A 21,842-nucleotide genomic window follows, 5' to 3' on the forward strand; every position below is an offset into this window, starting at 1 on the left:
AGTCTACGCTATCAGTTCGCAGGTCTCAAATCTCAAGTCTCAAGTCTCAAGTCTCAGATCTCAGGTCTCAGGTCTTAAGTGTCAAGTTACATGTTTTATTGTTTCAAGTTTCAGAGCTGCAGAATTTGAATGATCTTTTTTTACACGGTTTTCCGCAATTAACACGTTTATTTTTTGCACGTTTTTTTACGCGGTAGGGTAAGTGTGCCTAATTTCGTTATGTTTTGTCAGGGGTTTTTATATTTGATAAGAGTAAGGCAAATCTTTAATTGCAAGATATAAAATTTCCAGGTTATTTAGTTCCAAATTCTTTAAGGCACTCGGTTGAAGTTTTAAATAATCATTTTAAGCTTTAATCTTCGAAAACTAATGTGTTTTTTAAAGTATGTAGATGTTCCTAATTTGGCACTAATTGTTCCTAATTGTTAACATATGTGCTCCTAATTATGGACATATAAAGGAAAAGTGTATAAGTGTACCCAATATTTGTTCCTAATTTTTCACATAATTATCTTTCTTATTAGTTTAATGAGAAAATTCGTAAAACATACCTTTTTATCATAACTTTTATAATATTTTTTGGAATACGACCAGAGAAAATATGCCTATTAAAGTTCAACAACAAGTTCGTTTACAAGTTTTGGAGGAAGAAGTGGATGATAAGCTTATAAAAAATCAAACTTTTAACTATTTTCAATTCGAACAGATGAAACTTGTATTTTTACAACATTTTTTTTTCATTTAACATTTATCTCATTTGAATAAGTAATTTAAATTTAAGAAATTTGAAGTAATGGATACAAATAAGTTTACAACGTGTTTCATTCAGACCATTTTTTCAATTTTCCATTCCGATTCTGTTCTCGTTCTCGCTCTTTGAAACATGATGGTTTACTTTTCTTATATTTTTTAATCTTTCTTCAATCCTTTGTTTTTTTCCTCTTCAAACTACTTGTTTGCATCCATTGCTTCTGTAAGTTCGTCAATGCGGGTTCCAACTGAGAGAACAGGAAAATATTTTTTTTCTGTAGATACGATGCAATACTTCGCTAGGCACCAACAGTGATGTCAGTTGAATTGATTGTATTTCAATTTCAAAAGACATAACCCTAGCTTCAACATAACTCCTCATTTAGTTGACTTTTTATCGCTCTATGATAGATTTCTCGTAATGCGACGATTCCAGATCCAACCAAGACAAAGTATCAACTAAATGGGTCCTATGAAAGTGGCATTCTTCTTCGTACATTAGGCTGTTTATTGTGACAATCGTTCTATTCAATTTTTTTCAAACATTTCTCTCGTTCTTTTCCTGAAAATTCAGGCAAAAATTTTCAACAGAAATCTAAGGATCTTTTTTTCAGACTTTATAAATTTCTCTTCGTCAGCTGTACAACAACTTTTAGCACGATTTGACCACTGTATTTTGGTTAAATATTTCATCAGTAGACAGCTATTTTACTTGTAGATATGAAGTCTAATTTTTTTTACTGTTGGACCACTTTTACAATTGAAAGGTTTAGATTTTGTCTAACTGAACTCGTCACATTACTTGCATAAAATTGGACCAATCATCTTATTTAGATTTTATTATAATATATAAACTGTGGTCAAATAGTTGATTTTCAACTGTTTCAGGGTCTCCCGATGGAAATTTCCTGGATTTTCCACGATCGTGCCCTAAAATTTGCCTTAAGGGTCCCAACGGTGTATGGAAAACACGTTATTGTAGAGTTCTACTTGTTCGCCGAAAGAATAACACCTTTTAATCTTCAAACACTCTTTATTTCACCTTCTAATTTTCCCCGTATCGGAACCGCACGACCTCTGTCTTGCACGCTCTTTCTTCCTCTTCTCTTCCTCCCCTTTTCTCTTTTCCTATCGAGTCGAGGGGCGCCCCTACAATCCCCCCTAAACAAACGATTTTTTTTTAAATATTAATGCATAAGATAATCTTTGAAACGCAATGGCTCTTTCCTGCAACGTCCCTCTCGCAACGATTGTTCACTGTCAACTCCAGAATTTGGTTGTGGATTTGAAACGCTTGTTTTCGGAGTTGGTGAGTTTAACTGAGACATAGTCTGGGAATTCGTGACATCTAACGCCCTTTCTGGTGATGATAGTCTCTTGAGGTGACTTATATGCCGACGATACACCTTGCCGCTTGCCGTTGACTTAACCCGAACATCTGCTCCTGACCTGTGCTCGACAATGTATTCTTCAGGATCGTACTCGGTACTCAATTTATTATCTTTTCGAAACCGCTTCACTAGTACGCGATCGTTCTCCTGAATATCATTAGAACAAGCTCTCCTTTTCTTATCCGCGTAGATCCTCCCCTTCTCCTTTTGAATTCGATCTTGATCTCGCATTTCTTCATCTTGGTGAGAGAAACGTGGGACTTGAGGAAGTTTGTTTCTGATACATCTCCCGAACATCAGTTCAGCAGGTGTTTTGCCAGTGGTGGGGTGCGTGGTAGAATGATAGGATAGAAGATATTGATGCAGAACCCTTCTCCAGTTTTGACCTAGGTCATTTGCAATTCGCAGTCTCTTTAAGATGGATCGATTCTGACGTTCTACTTCCCCATTTTGCTGAGGCCAATAAGGGATCGTATTGATGAGCTGTATTCCATTTTCTTGACAGAACAATTTGAATTCTTCGCATCCTGCATTAAATTGTGGCCCATTATCTGCTCGAATCGTGCTTGGTAATCCAAATGTGCTGAATATTTTTGCTAAAACAGTTATTGTTTCTGAAACAGTAGTATTTTTCATTTCTGATACTTCGACGTAACGACTGTAATAATCGACCACAACTAAGAGATTCTCCCCATTCGGAAGTGGACCTAAAAAGTCTATCGCAATATCTTGCCATGGTCTACAAGGCAATTCCTTGCGGATCATTGGTATTGGAGGATCTGGAGCTGACACCAAAACACAGGATCGACATGATTTTACGAATGTTTCGACATCCGTGTCCATTTTTGGCCACCAAACTGAACTTCGAAGATGCTGTTTCATCATCCTTGATCTTATGTGACCTTCATGGGCAATTTGTAGAACTCGATTCCGTAAACCCGATGGTATTACAATTCTGTCAGTTCGCAGTAAAATTTTCCCAACTCTACAAAGTTCATTGGCAATCATACGATAGGAAAGCGGAAGCGAATTTGAATCTGAATTATCCAAACCACGCAGAATTTCCACAATTTCAATATCCTTTTCAGAGGCTTCTTCCAATTCTTCCCATCTGATAGCTACTGCTGTAGACGCTGTTATGGCCAAATGCTGTATCATAAGTTCTTCGGCTGGATCAAATGGTTTTGCGTCTAAAGTACTCAATCGAGATAGGACATCAGCGATGTTTTTCTCTCCCGGAATGTGAACAACTCGATATTCAAATGCCTGTAGTCTCAACACCCAGCGCTCAATTCGAGCACAAGGTTTTGATCGTTTGGTAAATAAATATAGAAGAGCTTTGCAATCTGTGACTACTTCGAACTCTCTACCGTACAAATAGATGTAGAATCGCTCTACACTCCAAACGATTGCCAGCGCTTCCTTTTCAGTTTGACAGTAGCGTTTTTCTGTATTTGTCAGTGATTTAGAAGCACAGCACACCATTCTAGTAGACCCCGTGCGATCAGTTTGCAACAGAATAGCTCCCAGTCCCGTTGGGCTTGCATCAGCCATAACAGAGGTACGATCATCTTTGTTGAAAAACCCCAGTATTTGAACTCTTTTTAATGCTGCTTTTATATCTTGGAAAGACTTCTGTTGGGCTGCAGTCCAAACAAACGAGGAATCTTTTCTTAATAAAACTCGGAGGGGTTCATCTAGGGTGGCTAAATCAGGTATAAATTTGTTGAGATAATTCGCTAACCCCAAAAAACTTCTTACTTCTGCTTCATTAGCGGGAGGGCGGAAAGAAGTTATTGCTTCAATCTTTTCATGCGATGGAGAAACACCTTGTCTTGTTATTTTGTGCCCTAAGAAATTGATCTCAGAGACCCCAAACAAACACTTATTCCAGTTTAACTCGACATTCCTATCTTTGAATCTTCGTAGCACCTGATCAGAACAAAAAATGTTATTAGAAGAAAAACAACCATATGAAAAGTAACACGAACATATTTATTTTATACCAGAAAAACATTTATCATCAATTTGAATTTGCAGAAATTATGAAATCTTACAAGTTTATATGAGTCTTACCTCCTTGACGCGTTGATCGTGCTTCTCCTTGTTTTCACCTTCGATTATAACGTCATCAAGATACCAGTACGTACCACTACATCCCATGAGAATTTCGTCCATCACCTTCTGGAACAATTCCGGTGCTGATACTAAACCGAACGGCAGACGTTTGAAACGGAATAGTCCCTTGTTCGTTATAAAAGTCGTTGCGTTCCTTGACTCTTCCGCCAATTCCACTTGTAGAAAAGCCTCCTTTATATCCAATTTGCTCCAATACATTCCACGACCTAGTCGGGCCAGATATTCATCCACGATAGGCATCGGATGTCGTTCACGAAGTACGGCTTCGTTCACACGGCGTAGATCTAAACAAATACGTGGTTCACCGTTGGATTTCCCGACAACTACTAAAGGCGATACCCAAGACGCAGGACCACGATGCTCTTCAATAATGTCCCTTGCCAACAACTGTTCGAGTTTCAAATTTACAGCATTTTCAAGTGGTATTGGAACTCTTCGGATTGGTTGAAATACCGGCTTAATATCGGGATCCAGCAGAATGTGCACCTTAATATTTTTAATTTTAGCGAAAGGTTTGATTTTCTCATTGACTTGATTTACTTCTGAGTCCATATCTAGTCCAATTTTAAGAACTCCCAATTCTTTCGAAGTCTTATCTCCAAGCAGACATCGTTGACCTCCATGTATTACAAAAAAATCGGCCTTCACTGCCTTTTTTCCTAGCACAACATCGGCTATAAAGGTTCCAACTATGTTCAGAGGCTTATCACTAGCATAGGCTTTGAGAACTTTTGAGCTACCTTTTTTTGATTCATATATTTGAATATTTCGATGCTTGAGCGATTCCCAGGCTTTGTCCGAAATAAGATTCACATCAGACCCTGAATCAATCAACATATCCAGATCAGCTCCACCTAATTTACAGGTTACCACATTCGAAGAATTTCCAGAATAAAATGCATAATAATCTTTTGGGTCTGTCGGAGTTTTTGGTTCATCTGGGATGCACGGTTGCTCGACTACCTGCCTCACTTTCTTGGTTGTATTCAAATTTGGCAAAGATTTTGGCTTTCTAGATCTACAGTGATCATCAAAATGACCAACAACATCACAAATACGACACTTTACATTTCGTGCTGGACATATTACTGATGAACCGAAATGATCACGACGTCCACAATTGTAACATGCGTATTCGCGTCTTGGTGGAACCGAAGAATTATTTCTGGAATATTTTGGATCGTATCTTTGATTGAATCGTTGAAAAGGACGTGTTACTGTTTTTGAGTTGGTAATTTTGTGCACAACGTGATCATTTTTTGTGTAGGCATGATCTCGATTAAAATCTTCGATTTGAACTTCAAGGCCTTCTAAAGCCACTCCCAAAATCTCAATGTCGCTAAGCGATTTATCTTCTTGGAACATACGCTTACGTAATTCTTGTGAAATACAACCTTCCACTATTGCATCCGTTAAGTAAATTTCTGTTAATACAGTACGTGTTTCCTCAGAGTATTTGTCAAACCCACAATCCTGCATTTGCTGACGCAAACGAAGAATAAAATCAGCAAACCGTTCCCCTTTGTTTTGTTTCAAATGTCTCAACTTATTTCTTTCGAAACAATCTCGCCTAGATGGTTGGAAGAATCCATCTAATGCATCTACAGCAACATCATACCATTTTTTTTCAATTGCAACAATTGGAAAATTTTCTCGATCTGGTAAATTTTGAAAAATGCGTTGTAGCTGAGGTCCACCAAAATGTAGGAGCATCGCTCTTTTTTTCTTTTGATCGATCACATCAAAAGCTTCAAAATAACATTCTAATGAGCCTTTCCATGTTCTCCACTCCTTGTTCAGCTTATGCTTCTCGATTTCGTCACAACGAAACGATGGTACCGGACGATGTTCATTCATCTGTAAGATTATTTTTAAAAACAAATTCGTCTAAATAAATTTTCTTGTTTTTTTTCTTTAATTTTATTTTATTCTTTTTTTTTGTATTTAATCAAGGTTTGAATAAAAGCCACCGGTGTTGCAAATATTCACCAAAAAGGGATATTTATAAAAACGTTAAAATAATAAGATCACAGTTTGTATCGATTTCTTATTTTACCAAGATCCGGAAGATTTTCAGTTTCATAATCCTGTGAATATAGAAATGTTCACCACACAGCAGGTACCACAGATAAAATAGTACTTTCCAAACATAAAATGAGGCTCATAACATAAAAATGTTAATGATTAAGTATTGAAATACTTTGAGTGCGTTCGAACGGTCATCTAAATGGCCACACCGAGTATAGAAATACTCTTTCTATGTTTTTTTTTTTTTTTTTAGGAAAAAAAAATTTGTTTTAAATCCTGAAAACATATTTTATTTATTTATTATATCATGGAAATGATTCAATTTTTTTTCATATTAGGATTTATTTGAATCATGGAAATGATTCTATTTTCCATATTTGAATTTATTGGAATCATGGAAATGATTCTATTTTCCCATATTAGAATCATGGAAATGATTCTATATTTTTTATTTGCATTTGAATCATGGAAATGATTCTATTTTTCCATATTTGAATCATGGAAATGATTCTACTCTCCATACTAAAAATCATGAAAATGATTCTTTGCTATATTTTATCAGTTCTATGATGCATCTAGAAATATTCAACGATTTTTATATTGCATTTATATTTTCAAGAAAATAAAACAATTTTCCTTCCGTATATTACTTTTTTAATTTATTAAATTTGCACCCTGCAGCCGTTTGCTATATTCAACACCATATATAACTTGTCCCACAACGCTTTGTGATTATGCATGAAACAAATAAAAAAAAAACAATTATAAATAAATACTTTCAATTTTTGAACAATTTCTATGAATTTGTTTTAGCGTTACCCATTTTTGGGATTCTACACTGCGTTTGCGATGTGCCCGAAAAAAAAACACAAAAATTCAATTTCATGTATTGTTGTCTAAGCGTGTAACAGCTCGAAATTTTTCTTCAAATTGCCATTTTGGAAGATTTTAACTTTGCATCAATCTTCATTTCAATTTTGTCTAAAAATAACATTTTACTCACCATTCCATCCCATCCTCGTCGCCAATTGTAGAGTTCTACTTGTTCGCCGAAAGAATAACACCTTTTAATCTTCAAACACTCTTTATTTCACCTTCTAATTTTCCCCGTATCGGAACCGCACGACCTCTGTCTTGCACGCTCTTTCTTCCTCTTCTCTTCCTCCCCTTTTCTCTTTTCCTATCGAGTCGAGGGGCGCCCCTACAGTTATGGAGCCACGCTAAAACAGTCCGTCTGGAACTGGTAGCGTTAATTGCTGTTTTAACTATCAGCACAGTTATCGATTTCAAAATTTCCAATAGGTATATGTACGTCTTTGTTCCAAATTCATGCAAATTTGGAACAGGATTTTAAAAATTTCAACCGATAGATTTTGACGTTTAAAATTCACGGTGAGAAAATTTTAGCCAACGAAGATTTTTTTTCACATGTTTGGTTAACGTTAGGTTAGATAATTGTTTCTTTTTAAGATATTATTTTATTTTTTTTTTCGCTTCATCCAGCCTATACGTTACATAAACTGAGAAAAGATGTTAGTAAAAACCATATCAAGTAGGGGAGAATGAGGATACTTGATCCCTGGGGATACTTGATTCCTTAGCTATACCTCCAAACTAGAATGTCGTACGAAAACCAAATGTTCTAGAAAAATGTGCCAAATGGAACAAAACAGCAATGATTGAAGCTCAAAAAATTTTAACAAAATAAATTTTTGGGTTTTTGAACTTTGTTTGAAAAATTTCACAAAATGTGACTCAAAGATCTTTTTTCATCATTTTAAAATGTTCCTAACATGGAAATATTATAACAAAAATATTTATTCCAATACATCAATCTTTCGAGTGTAAAATGAACTTCAAAATACAGTATTCTCAGCGATGAAAAACTCCCAACTTTTTTCAGAAAAAGTTTTCTAAAATGTTGATTTTGGGTACAATTGATCCCGAATATATGGGTACAAATGATCCCGGTATATTTTTCTTCTCAATGGATCGTGGTCATTGCTGATTACGAGATTACTTATATTTATCCAATAGCAAATATTCATCCATCAATTAACTGAAGAAAAGAGCTAAATTGATTTTCTCTTGTTTATAAAAAATTGCGCCCGTAAGTATGCTATGTCATGAGGGATTGAGAATAATGCTATAGATTTTTTTCTGACAATTATAGTTTGTGAAATGAGAACAAACATGACCAAAATAGTCAATTAACATTCTATCTTGGGGTTTTGTTTGATTTTTTCCATGCATTAGGGCTTCCTGAATAAAGGATCAAGTCTCCCTTAACTTCAAAAATATCGCAATTTTTTTACTCCCACGAAAATGTTTCTAGTTCATCTGAGGGTTCAAGTATCGTTCTAATTTTAAGAGCATAGAAACTTGAATTTACACGCTGTCAGAAAATATAAAAGCGTGCGAGTTGCTAATTTTTTCCAAAAAGATATGGTGAAAATAAAAAAAGGGGATCAATTATCCCCACTCTCCCCTATTGATTGATTTATTTAATTGATTGTTTGATTACTAAGAGAGACTTTAAACGACATATCAAGTATAAAATATGAATTTAACTCTTTTATTGACTAAGTATATTTAGATAAATAAATTACTCTATTAAACGTGTCATCAACATCTTTTTGTAAAGTATTACCGAATCTCGTTTTTTGATCAGATTTAAGCTTTTTTTTCCTTGAATGCATTGGAGATGAAAGCTTAAATACATTTGAAAAACTTAAATTTGATAGTAAAAAAAGGCTTAAATCTGAGAGATGTTCGCCACAGGGGCTATACATACTCGTTACATACTCTTGATTTGAATCTACCACCACATATTAGTACCGTAATCTGGGGTAATATTGATCACTTTTATCAATATTTTTTCTGTTAAGGGGAATTTTTCATGTTTCATATTTTTAAAACTAGTACTGGACTCCTATGAACGTAAAACATGGTTGCAGAAATTTATTGGACTACTTTAAATTTTAATTTAAAAATCGAATTCGTCGCTGTTCAGGATTTGATGCTTGGGGCTAACATTGGTCAGTCTCTATTTTGACGGTTTTAACGAGTTTTCTCTATCATAAAGGATACAAAACACCACCAATCTATCAATTTTACCATGCTTTTTAACGTTTTCTTTTGAAAAAATTTATTATCGAAAAAAACAATGATGCTGCATACATCTAGGGGCAAAAATCATAATAATTGCTAAATAGTTTCAGCTTCAAAATATATATGAATTTTTTTTCCTTCACACATTCCCCAAGGCCCTCCCACGTTTTCCATTTTTATTTTTTCTTCAAAGTTAATCATTTGATTGGATTCCTATCTATTTGTCCAATAAGGGCTTACTCTTGGAAAAAGTCCTTACTTTTTAAATATCAAAAATTTATCATTAAATGACTATAAAAATAGCACTATAACTGTACATATACAAAGTATAAAAGTTGTTCTTTCACATTCAACCACCCGTTTGCTTCTAAATACTTTTTGGTATCATCAGGAGAGCTGTTTGTTTGCGAGCCTTGGAAAAAATAGATATTTTGCGATTTTGAAACTACGTTTTTACTAACAGAAATCAATTTCAAATACAATACCAAATTTTGACTATTTAATACTCAATTAATAGGCTTTCAAACGTAGAAAACAGTTTTCTAAAATTCAAACTACAGGCTAAGTTATTGATGATAATGTGGAAGAATTTATTGATGGTCAAAGTTACCCCGTTTTACGGCAGGCCAAACGTGCTTCGCCCAAGAGTGTGCAACGTTATACAGCCCCTGTTGCAAACATCTCTCAGATTTAAGCTTTTTTGATCATATTTAAGCTTTTCAAATGTATTTAAGCTTTCATCTCCTATGCAATCAAGGCAAAAAAAAAGCTTAAATCTGATCAAAAAACGAGATCCGCTAACACATAACAAAAATATGTTGGTCACACGTTTTATAGAGTAATCGTGTAACTGAGTTTAAGGTAGCTTATCTGAACGATCACATACCGTCAACTGGGGTAACATGCAACACTTTTCAACTTCAATGGCTTCTAAAAAAAATATATCCGCACATCATCATATTACTTATGCAACAAAAGGTTTAAGGTTGATGGGGCAACAAATTGACGCAGAATACTATATAAACCCTGACGCATAAGGGGTAACATGCTACAAACAAGCTTTTTAATGAAAAAACGTCTGAAAACTTATAATTTTTGATAATTTTGTGATGCTATGAGGGCAATAACGCATAAAAACACTAATTGCAATATTTTTTTTATTTGTTCGAATTAATTTTTGAATATTTCCTTTTATAAGAAAATCATACGAGTGCTGCATACATTCAGGGTTAATAAAATTCTACAAAAAAGCAACTCGTTGAAATAATCAGAATAAATGTTTGTATGAATTGAAAATTAAATGTTGACTGACAAAGACAAACGCGCGATGAAAAACAATTAGGTATATTCCAGCATATGGAAACGAGATTTACAAGGTGTCTCTTTGATTTGTATTTTGTTGCATCTTACCCCAGACAGTTAACTGAATTATAAAATTGTTTATTTAAAAAAAATATATTGTGGCTAGTGAAGTAGACAATGTGCAACTCGAGACCCCATACACCCAACCCTCGGGTAGTGGTCATATCACCTCTTGTCTGCAACTCCGATTCTCTACCTCCCCGTGGTACTAGCTGGGGTGCGAGCAACCTTAGCGGAGATCGGGTACCCAACCCCGGTGGATGCTTTGGTCGCATGCAGAATGAGTTAGGGGGCATCGTACGCGTCTGTTCTCCATGTTAGGGGCGGCGTGCGGAGTGCAACAACGTCCTGGTGGTGTTCGGGACCCAAAACAGCAACATCACGACGGTCCTCCTGCGAGATAGTGGGGTTAGCTGCGGGCCTTGCGAGCCTGTAACTACTAAAAAAAACATAAGCAACGAATAACGAACAACAAATTTCGGATGGAAATCGGCAAAGACCCACGCGACGAAAAGGGACTAGCGATTGGAAACTTGGAACATGGAACTGCCGATCTCTAAATTTTGTGGGCAGTACCCACGTGCTCTCCAACGAATTGAAGAGCCGCAAATTCGACATCGTAGCGCTGCAGGAGGTATGCTGGAAGGGCTCCACGGTACGAACGTATCCAGATGGTCGTGCCATCTACCAGAGCTGCGGCAACACACACGAGCTTGGAACAGCTTTTATAGTGATGGGAAAGATGCAAAAGCGCGTGATCGGGTGGTGGCCGATCAACTCACGAATGTGCCGGTTGAGAATCAAGGGCCGGTTCTTCAACATCAGCATCATCAACGTGCACAGCCCTCACCTCGGAAGTACCGGTGACGACAAAGACGAATTCTACGCGCAGCTGGAGCGTGAATACGACCGTTGCCCAAAACATGATATCAAGATCGTCATCGGGGATTTTAATGCTCAGGTCGGCCAGGAGGAGGAATTTAAACCGACAATTGGAAGGTTCAGCGCGCACCAGCTGACCAACGAAAACGGCCTCAGACTTATTGACTTCGCCGCCTCCAAACGAATGGCCGTACGTAGTACCTTTTTTCAGCACCGCCTCCCACACAAGTACACCTGGAGATCACCGTACCAAACACAATCACAGATCGACCACGTTTTGATCGACAGCCGGCACTTTTCGGACATCATCGACGTCAGATCCTGTCGGGGCGCCAACATCGAGTCGGACCATTATCTGGTGATGGTGAAGATGCGCCCAAAACTCTCCGTAGTGAACAACAAGCGAAACCGGCGCCCGCCTCGGTTAAACATCGCGCGACTGAAGCAACCTGAGGTCGCGGCAGACTACGCGCAATCGGTCGAAGCAGCGCTGCCGGCAGAGGGCGAGCTTGACGAAGCCCCTCTCGAGGACTGTTGGGATACCATCAAAACAGCCATCAACAGTGCGGCGGAGAACGTCATCGGTTATGTGGAGCGATCTCGACGGAACGACTGGTTCGACGAGGAGTGTAGGAGGGTGATGGACGAAGAGAATGCCGCGCGGGCGGCAGTAGTGCAGAGAGGCACCCGTCGAAATGTGGAAAATCACCGACAGCGGAAGAGGCAGCGAGTCCGACTTTTCCAGGAGAAAAAGCGCCGCCTGGAGGAGGAGGAGCTCGAGGAGCTGGAGCAGCTGCATCGTTCCCAAGAAACACGAAAGTTCTATCAGAAACTCAACGCATCCCGCAAAGGCTTCGTGCCGCAAGCCGAAATGTGCTGGGATAAGGACGGGGGTATCCTGACGGACAATCGTGAGGTGATCAAAAGGTGGAAGCAGCACTTCGATGAACACCTGAACGGCGCACATGCAGGAGATCAAGACGGTGGGGGAAGGTACATCGCCGGCGTAGCCAACGACGAAGAGGAGCCACTCCCAACGATGAGTGAAGTTAAGGAAGCCATTCGCCAGCTGAATAGAAACAAGTCGGCTGGGAAGGATGGCATCGCAGCTGAACTCATCAAAATGGGCCCGGACAGGTTGGCCGATTGCCTACATCGGTTGATAATCCGGATCTGGGACATAGAACAGCTACCGGAGGAGTGGAAGGAGGGGGTAATATGCCCCATCTACAAGAAGGGCGACAAATTGGACTGTTAGAACTACCGAGCGATCACTGTCCTCAATGCCGCCTACAAAGTGTTGTCCCGAATCCTACTCCGCCGCCTAACGCCACAAGCAAACAGATTCGTGGGAAGTCATCAGGCCGGCTTCATGGAGGGACGGTCTACGACGGACCAGATATTCACATTGCGGCAAATCCTCCAAAAATGCCGTGAACACCAAGTCCCTACGCATCATCTATTCATCGACTTCAAAGCCGCATACGACACGATCGACCGTAACGAGCTATGGAAAATCATGGACGAGAACGGCTTTTCCGGGAAGCTGATCAGACTGATCAAGGCGACGATGGATGGAACGCAGTGCTGTGTGCGGATTTCGGGTGAATTGTCGAGTTCATTCGAATCGCGCAGGGGGCTTCGACAAGGTGATGGTCTATCCTGCATGATGTTCAACGTGGCGCTAGAAGGTGTTATTCGACGAGCGGTGGGCGAAATGCGGGGCACGATTTTCAACAGATCCAGTCAACTTATCTGCTTTGCCGATGACATTGATATAGTCGGCAGATCATCTGCAGCGGTGGAGGAGATCTACCGCAAACTGAAACGCGAAGCAGGAAGGATTGGGTTGATGATTAATACGTCCAAGACGAAGTACATGCTGGCCTGCGGATCCGAGACCGACCGAACCCGCTTGTCCAGTAATAACAAGGTCACGATCGACGGCGACGAGCTGGAGATAGTCGAAGACTTTGTCTATCTCGGCTCACTGGTGACCGCAGACAATGACACCAGCCGTGAGATCCGGAGGCGAATTATCAGCGGAAGTCGTGCCTACTATGGACTCCACAAGCAACTGCGGTCGAGAAGACTTAGCCCTCGCACGAAGTGTAACCTGTATATGACGCTCATTAGACCGGTTGTTCTCTACGGGCACGAGACATGGATATTGCTCGAGGAGGACCTGCGTACACTCGGAGTATTCGAGCGACGAGTGTTAAGAACCATCTTTGGCGGCGTACAGGAGAACGGAGTGTGGAGGCGAAGGATGAACCACGAGCTCGCGCGCCTCTACAGCGAACCCAGTATCCCGAAGGTGGTGAAGGCTGGCCGGATACGCTGGGCGGGACATGTTGCGAGAATGCCGGACGACTGTCCTGCAAAACAGGTGTTCGCTACGAATCCGGTAGGAACAAGACGAGCGGGGGCGCAACGAGCGAGGTGGTTAGACCAAGTGGAGCGTGATCTGGCGAACGTGGGGTGCCCGAGAAATTGGAGAACGGTTGCTATGAACCGAGTGAATTTTAGGAATTATGTTCGTCAAGTTATGTCGTGAGACGGAATACTATGTAAATAAAATAATATTGTCCAAAAAATATGTTTACAGCAAAAGTGTTGAAATAAGATAATTAAACCAATATGAAGTTTTTATAAAAAGCAACATTAAGTTTAATGGCTTCAATGAGAATTTAGCCCATCCATTATACTGGTTAAAATGTTTTACGGCATCAAAAATTGTTAAAAATTGCACATCTGTAGCTCGAATTTTTAAATTCTTTATGAGCATTGAAAACTTTACAAAAAATGTGAGGAACTTAATCATAATCATTTTGTGATCATTGAATTATATTATCAAGTTATATTATATTCAAATTAAAAAAAATCATATTCGTACTAAAAAGGACATCACTTTTCACAGATAACGCCAATAAACTAATTATCAAACATAACTAACGATCAATAAATTTTTAAAATATTGACTAGGTTTTTCTCTGAACATTTTTCCTACAAACTAACAAAATACCGACTGAATTTCTTTTCAAAACAAAAAATTGGTTTGTTAGAAACTCAAAGAGAAAAAGCAACTTTTCTATTGGCTAACACATTTATACAAAGATTGCTGCATGCAAAAGGCTATTGTGAGTAGCTGAACAAAACATACAACGATCGTTTTGCTCGCAGTTCGGATTTAACTCTCGTGCGATAAAGACCTATTAGTCGAGTGCTCCGTAAACGTAATCAAAAACTGATTTCAAGGTCGTTTATTGTTTTTTTGAGTGACCAGTTGTAAAGTAAATTTGTATAGACTATAAAAGGAACAACAATGGCGTCTGACCCGGGTGGCGGGGAGCCATCCTGGGTTTTTGGATCCCGTTTTGGAATCCTAGAAAGTTTTGATCCTGGCGGAAGAGACCTAAAATCACAACCGGGATTCGGAAAAGGAAAAAAACGAGCAGTCCAACGAAACTCCAAGGATGAACGTTTTTACTCCAAGGAAGCACGAGTTGATTCAAATAATGGTTCACGATATTTGATATTATCACGTGCTGGTAGTGAAGAGACGATGGAAAAAGTTTCTCCATTTTTCATTAAAAAAGCAATAGATTCTATTACTTCCCAAGTTACCATCAGTGGGATGAAGGACGGGAAACTATTGCTTAAAACAGTCGATAAATTTCAGGCCGACAAATTGCTGAAGCAGAAAATTTTAGGAGGATCCTTCAATGTGTCCATAGAAGAACATCCGACACTCAACACCACAAAAGGCATCGTTTACTGTCGGGACCTTAATTTCCTATCTGACGTTGGAATTCTTGCGGAACTGAAAAGCGAACATGTGATTGGTGTTCGCAGAATCCAAAAAAAGAACGCTAAAGGAGATCCGGAAGACACAGGAGCGTTTGTGTTGACCTTCAATCTTGGACTCTTGCCCACATCGATAGATGTCGGATTTCATCGCTGCAGAGTTCAACTATATGTACCATCGCCGCTTCGTTGTATGAACTGTTTGAAATTCGGGCATCATAAGGATCGTTGCCGTGGAAACCAGATGTGTGCTCAGTGCGCGGGAGTTTTCCATGATGGAAGTAACTGCCAAAATTCCATTACATGCATAAACTGTCGGGGACCTCATAGTTCGTTGTTCAAGGGTTGCCCAGTGTACGAGGATGAATATGAGATCCAACGTATTCGCGCTTCGGAAAAATTGTCGCTGAGAGAAGCTAAAAACAAACGACGCCTTCAAGCACCCAATCCGATCGTCCAAAGGCTTACGGAAAGTTATTCTCGAGTAACGAAGACAGGAACATTGCCTCAACAGCCGTACACTCAGAAATCAACAAATTCAAACCAACAAAGACGGAATGAACACCATCTACCATCAAGTGTGCACCAGCTACCCATTGCGCTTTCCTCCAGCTCGATAACGCCTCAGTCGTCGGAAAAACTGCTGCAGTACTCATTCTCGCAAGAGAGTGAGATACTTGCAACGCCATCAACAACAATAGAGATTCAACCAACTAAAATAAGTTCACCCAGTACTGAAAGTAACAACTTAACACAAAGCGAATCTACGAAATTATCTACACCAACACAACTAACATTACTAGAAAACACTCAATCAAATGATTTGTTTAGAAATTATGATGACCGATCAATACTAACACAAGCGATTAGCGCTTCAATGTTTGTTAAAGAACTGAACTAAGACTTAAAATTTGAAAGATGGAAGCAGATAATCCAATCAGAAATCTAGGATAGTATTCATATAATTGTATAATTTATAACCTTGAATTTAATGTAAGATATTTTTGTAAAATTTGAAAAATCATGTACAAATAGTCATTTATGTGCTGAGTACTTAATAAAGAATCAATCAATCAATCAATCGTTTTGCTCGCATACTTTCATACCATGTTTGGCATTGAGTTAATTAAAACAGAGTCGTTTTGCCTTCACAAACTCCAACCATTCAGGTTCAGTTTTGGCCTTGAAGGAAGCACACTCGAATAGGTTCTCTACAAAAGTGGCAACTTGCCTGGTTGCCCATTGTGATCTGTAAATGTATTAATTTTTCCAGCGCAAGCTGAAATCCGCCGATTTAGTTGCCTGTTCTATTGGTTGCAACCATTTGCTCGAACAACAGCTCTTTTGTTGCAAGCAAATAATTGTACAGGCTTCTTTCGATTGCTGCAACTTGTGATACCTCGAAGAAGCATTGGTGAAACCGCTCTACATTGTGGTCTCTCGGCTGCCGGGGCTCGTGCGCCAACTGATGAAAGCAACTGCCCACAAATTTACTCCTGTCTTTTGCCAGTTCTAACCAATCATTTTGGCTCAAATCATACCTACTCATGTCCTGTGTTGTATGTAAAGCTGGGTCAACTGTTTTTCTTATTTCTATATTCTAAATCTTTCGCTACCCTCAGTGGGGGTTCACTCTTTCTCTCCTTAACATATGACCAAAATACTTTAACCTACTCGATCGAACTCTTCTATTATTAGTTACACCTTTCAAAATTTTCCTGACGTTGAACTTGTCTTCTTGTATTTTTTTTCTACAATTGCTCCATATGTCTAGCAATATTTGTTTTTCAAACCTCGCCAATTGTTATCTGTTTCTCTTAGCGAGTGTTGCTACCTTTGTTCCATATAGTGTTGACGGTGCTGTCACTGAATTGTACATCAGTTCACCTAGATCTGCTGTTGGTTTGTAAGTTTTACAAAACTCTACTTTTTTTAGCTTTAAGACATTCTGGCATCTTTTTTTTGCCTTTCTTACAGAAAGGTATAGTTATCGGTCGATTTGGGAGATCCTTAATTATGGGTCTTAGATATACCTTTAAAGGTACCTATCGAATCAGCTCGACGAGTTCAGACGATGTCAGTGTATTTGTGTGTGCTGGTGTGATTTTTTTTTCAACTTTGTCACGACGTTTTTGCGAAACTGGGAAGTACAATAAAAATGATTTTTGTCTTAAAAAATTAGTTTTTTTTCCCTCTTCAATGTATAAAAGAAAGAAAAAAAAAACAAAATAGTTTGAAAAATAAATTTTCATAGTAATTATCATCAAATCATCACTCCAAGAACGTGTCAATATGGCTGGCTAGCCACAACCAGCAATCACTAAACTCAAGATTATGGTATATATGACGTCAAATTATACGTGACGTCATAGATACGCACTTGCTATCTAAAAGTATGGACCTGTCGATGTGTGGAAGGGAGAACAGACAGAATTCACTCCCACTCAGGTTTTGATGTCATACTGACAGAAACCGTATTGGAGGAAGAAGACAGTTAAAATTTTCCCGGCCAAAGATTTTTTTTAAAATTTTATGGATCAGTATGATACCGATCCATTTCAAAAATTTCGGAACCGAAGCCCCGAATTTGAATCATAGAAATGGTTTTCACCAAGGGGTACTACCCCGAAATTGATGAAGTCGTTGATGAGTACCTCATGCCCACACTGCATGGTACGGAAGCGATAGTAACTTCGCCCAACATTATATTCAGGCACAGATTGCTCTGAGAAGGGAAAAACAACACAGGTACGCGGACGATGTCCTCTCATCTTCTCACATGCCGTTCGTGCTTACGAAGCTTTTTCTTAAGCAGCAACGACAGGAGAGTATTTCGCCCGTGGAAGCAAAAATCTAATAAGACAAATGCTACTGAATCCTCTCGAGCTTTAAGCTCTCGGGCTTGTTTTTTTGTTCCCTTTTCTCTTCCTCTCTTCAGATCTAACGTTGCGTTGTTGTTGTTGGGGTTGGTGTCTTGCAAAAACGATGACTGCTTGGAGGTCAATTTGAACTTTCACTTGCTGAAGCCAATGGAAGATGACAACCAAACAGTAGCGCCACCAAGCCCTCCATAGTAGAGTTTGAAGCATTTGGGATTTTTTTTTGAACATGCATATAAAGCTAATAATCATTATTGACAAAGTTGAAGAAACAGAAAAAAACATTTTCGCCAGGTTGACCAAAAACAAAAATGACAAAATCGACAAAATTGAAAAAATTGACTAAATAGACCAATTTGACAAAATTGACAAACTTGACATAATTCATTGATTTGACAAAATTCACTTAGTTGAAAAAATCATAAAATTTGATGAAATTTATAAAATTGACAAAATCGAGAAAATTGGTCGATAAAATTCACTGAATTGACAAGATTGACAAAATTAACAAAATTGAAAAAATTGACAAAATTGACAAAATTGACAAAATTGAAAAAATTAACAAAATTGACAAAAGAGATGACAAAATCGACAAAATTCACTAAATTGACAAAATTGAAAAGATTGATAAAACTGACAAAATTGAAAAAAATGACTAAATTAACGATGACAAAATCGAAAAAATTCACTAAATTAACAAAATTTACAAGATTGATAAAACTGACAAAAATCGACAAAATTGACCAAATCGACCAAATTGACAAACTTGGCTTAATTCATTGATTTGACAAAATTCACTTAGCTGAAAAAATCATAACAATTGATAATATTTATAAAATTGAAAAAATCGAGAAAATTGGCAGAGTTGACAAAATTGACGATGAAAAAATCGACAAAATTCACTGAATTGACAAAATTGACAAGATTGATAAAACTGACAAAAATCGACAAAATTGACCAAAACGACCAAATTGTCAAAATTCACAAAATTGACAAAGACAAAATCGACAAAATTCACTTTATTTAAAAAATTGACAAAATTGACTGGCGAAATTTACAAAATTGACCAATTGACCAAATTGACAAGATTGACAAATTGACAAAATTGACAAACTTGACAAAATCGAACAAAATTGACAAAATTGAGAAAATTGGCCAAATTGACAATGACAAAATCGACAAAATGCACTTAATTGACAAAGCTGATAAAATTGACAAGATTGACAAATTTGAAAAAATTGACAGAATTTTCAAATTTGAAAAAGTTGTCAAAATCATGAAAATTGTTAAAATCGACAAAATCTAGAAAATTGGTTAAATTGACAAAATTTACTAACTAACAATGCTGACAAAATCATGAAAATTGATAAAATTTACAAAATGGAAAAAATGACCAAATTAACAAAATTAACGAAATAGACAAAATCAACAAAACAGAATAAAAATCTCAAAATAACAAAATTAAAAATACTACGCTTTCAAAATTTTCAATATTATTAATTTTCAAAATTTATTCTACCGATTTTCTACATTTTGGTATCGTATTTTACTCTAGCAATTGAAATTTTATCCAATAATTTTATCTATGTATTTGTTTCCTCTACTTGAGAGGTTGAATTATTTGAAATACATGGTCAGGTATCTTTTTTTAAATTGTATTCTTAATTTTTATACCCCTTCCATTTTGAAGATATCATATGCTGTAACTCCAAAAGGATGGTACGGAAGCGATAGTTAGATTATAATGACAGTTAGATTATAATGTCATAGAAACGGAATCATACATGATATTCCAGAATCTAGTTATTCAAAAATCTCCAATTAGTTGCAAATAAGGTTATTTATATGAAATTTATGATTATATAAAAATACTTTTATCCTAATAAAAACTTTGAATCTTTATTTCCTAAATTCATTTTGGATTTATTGCGTATGAAATTCATTAATCATAATTCATTTGGTTTTATATGTACCCAAATATAATTTACAGGCTGTAAGAAAGGCTACAATCCACTGTCAAGTGTATTAAATCGGGTTTTTTACAATACGTTTATTTGAAACGACTCGTAGCTTTGGTTTTAAAGAGCCAATGTCTGGTTTGTGTAATAACATTTCTAACAGTTTCCGGCCTATCTAATTTTGATGTTAAGTTTACTCCTAAATAGCGAATCGAGTAACAAACGTTAAAGTTACTTTCATTTATCTCAATTGTTCTATCATAAAGTATACTCGCATCTGGCTCTCTTATTATTGTGGAAATTGCACCCATTTAGACTTCTGTGCAAATAATTTCCACGCAAAAATATTTTCGCACTGACGCACACATAGACAATCGGTGTCAGTTTGTCAAATCAGCCGATGCTTGCTTTTGACATTTCCAAACGGCATAATCGTTATTGTTTCAACGAAAGTTGTTATGAAATGCGAATCAAGGAGTTTAATAACGAAAATTGACCAACCTTCACATGAAAAGTAACAAACAGAAAACAGAATGCATTTTGTACATTCCGATACCAGAATGTAAGTGGACTGTGGAACAAACAAATCATGCATTCTTCGAGCGTTTTTCGAATTACTGAAAAACTAGCTTAAAATTTAGCAATCTTTGACTATTTTTATTGACACACCAGTCGCAATCCTTTTTAATTCAATTTCATATAAAGATGCAAAGCATATCGATATGTGTCATTGTTCATGTATACGTCTGTGAGCAACTTTTGTGTGCAAATTATTTGCACGGGAGCATGGATGGCAAAACTCCTCAAATCGACTTGACCAGTGAAAGAGAGTGCTACTTTTTTATCTGCTCCCCCAAGCTATGCGGGAGAGATAACTAGCACTGAAATCAAGACTGAAATTGTCAACACATAGAAGTGAGCGAGAGTATTCAAATCCGCTGATGAAGAATTCCCTTTACCAGACAAATCTATTGCGCATTATGTTGAAAAGAAATCTGAGAGCTAAAACAGTTTTTTCTTAGTACCTACGTTCACGAGAAAAGACGCTGCTCTCCGAACCAAAGGTGCAAGAGGGATCCAGATTTTCAAGAAGCCGTCCTGCTTTTTCAAAAAACTTTCCTGATTTAAAAAAAAATCTTAATTCAATTTCGATATCGAATTTTGTATACGGCGAATGCGACAATAACTGTTTAACATAAGACGAGTCGAGGAACTCGACTCGACTCCAGTCGCTGTCGAGTCGAGCAAAATGTCGTTTTATGGTAGTCGAGTGAAACTGATCGAATTAGTTTGACTGCTCGAATGGCAGCTGTCACGTGGAAATTTTTCAAACCGTACTTGAAATGTTTCCTCATGTCAAATATCAGGCTTTCCCTTGATTTTCCTTTCATTTCTGAAAGATTTTGTTAATGTTTACTGTTTTTATTTTAACCCTTTCCTTCCCATGGTAGCACAGGTGATCCACAACTTTGCACAGCTCGCATTTAAACTGGGCGCTTTGGATCAACACCATTTTTTCACTGAATGTGTAGATA

General features: G+C 37.5%; 2 protein-coding genes across 2 annotated transcripts; one reads left to right on the forward strand and one right to left on the reverse strand.

Annotated features, from left to right (window-relative positions):
* Positions 1-1,937: 1,937 nt before the first annotated feature.
* On the reverse strand, positions 1,938-3,695 carry LOC129752663 (uncharacterized protein K02A2.6-like). Its single transcript, XM_055748432.1, has one exon. The coding sequence runs from the start codon at positions 3,693-3,695 to the stop codon at positions 1,938-1,940; it is 1,758 nt and encodes a 585-aa protein (XP_055604407.1).
* Positions 3,696-14,988: 11,293 nt separating this feature from the next.
* On the forward strand, positions 14,989-16,371 carry LOC129752665 (uncharacterized). The gene has a single exon (XM_055748433.1). The coding sequence runs from the start codon at positions 14,989-14,991 to the stop codon at positions 16,369-16,371; it is 1,383 nt and encodes a 460-aa protein (XP_055604408.1).
* Positions 16,372-21,842: the final 5,471 nt, after the last annotated feature.

This window comes from Uranotaenia lowii, chromosome 3, assembly GCF_029784155.1.
Source record: "Uranotaenia lowii strain MFRU-FL chromosome 3, ASM2978415v1, whole genome shotgun sequence".
Classification (NCBI taxonomy): Eukaryota; Metazoa; Arthropoda; class Insecta; order Diptera; family Culicidae; genus Uranotaenia; species Uranotaenia lowii.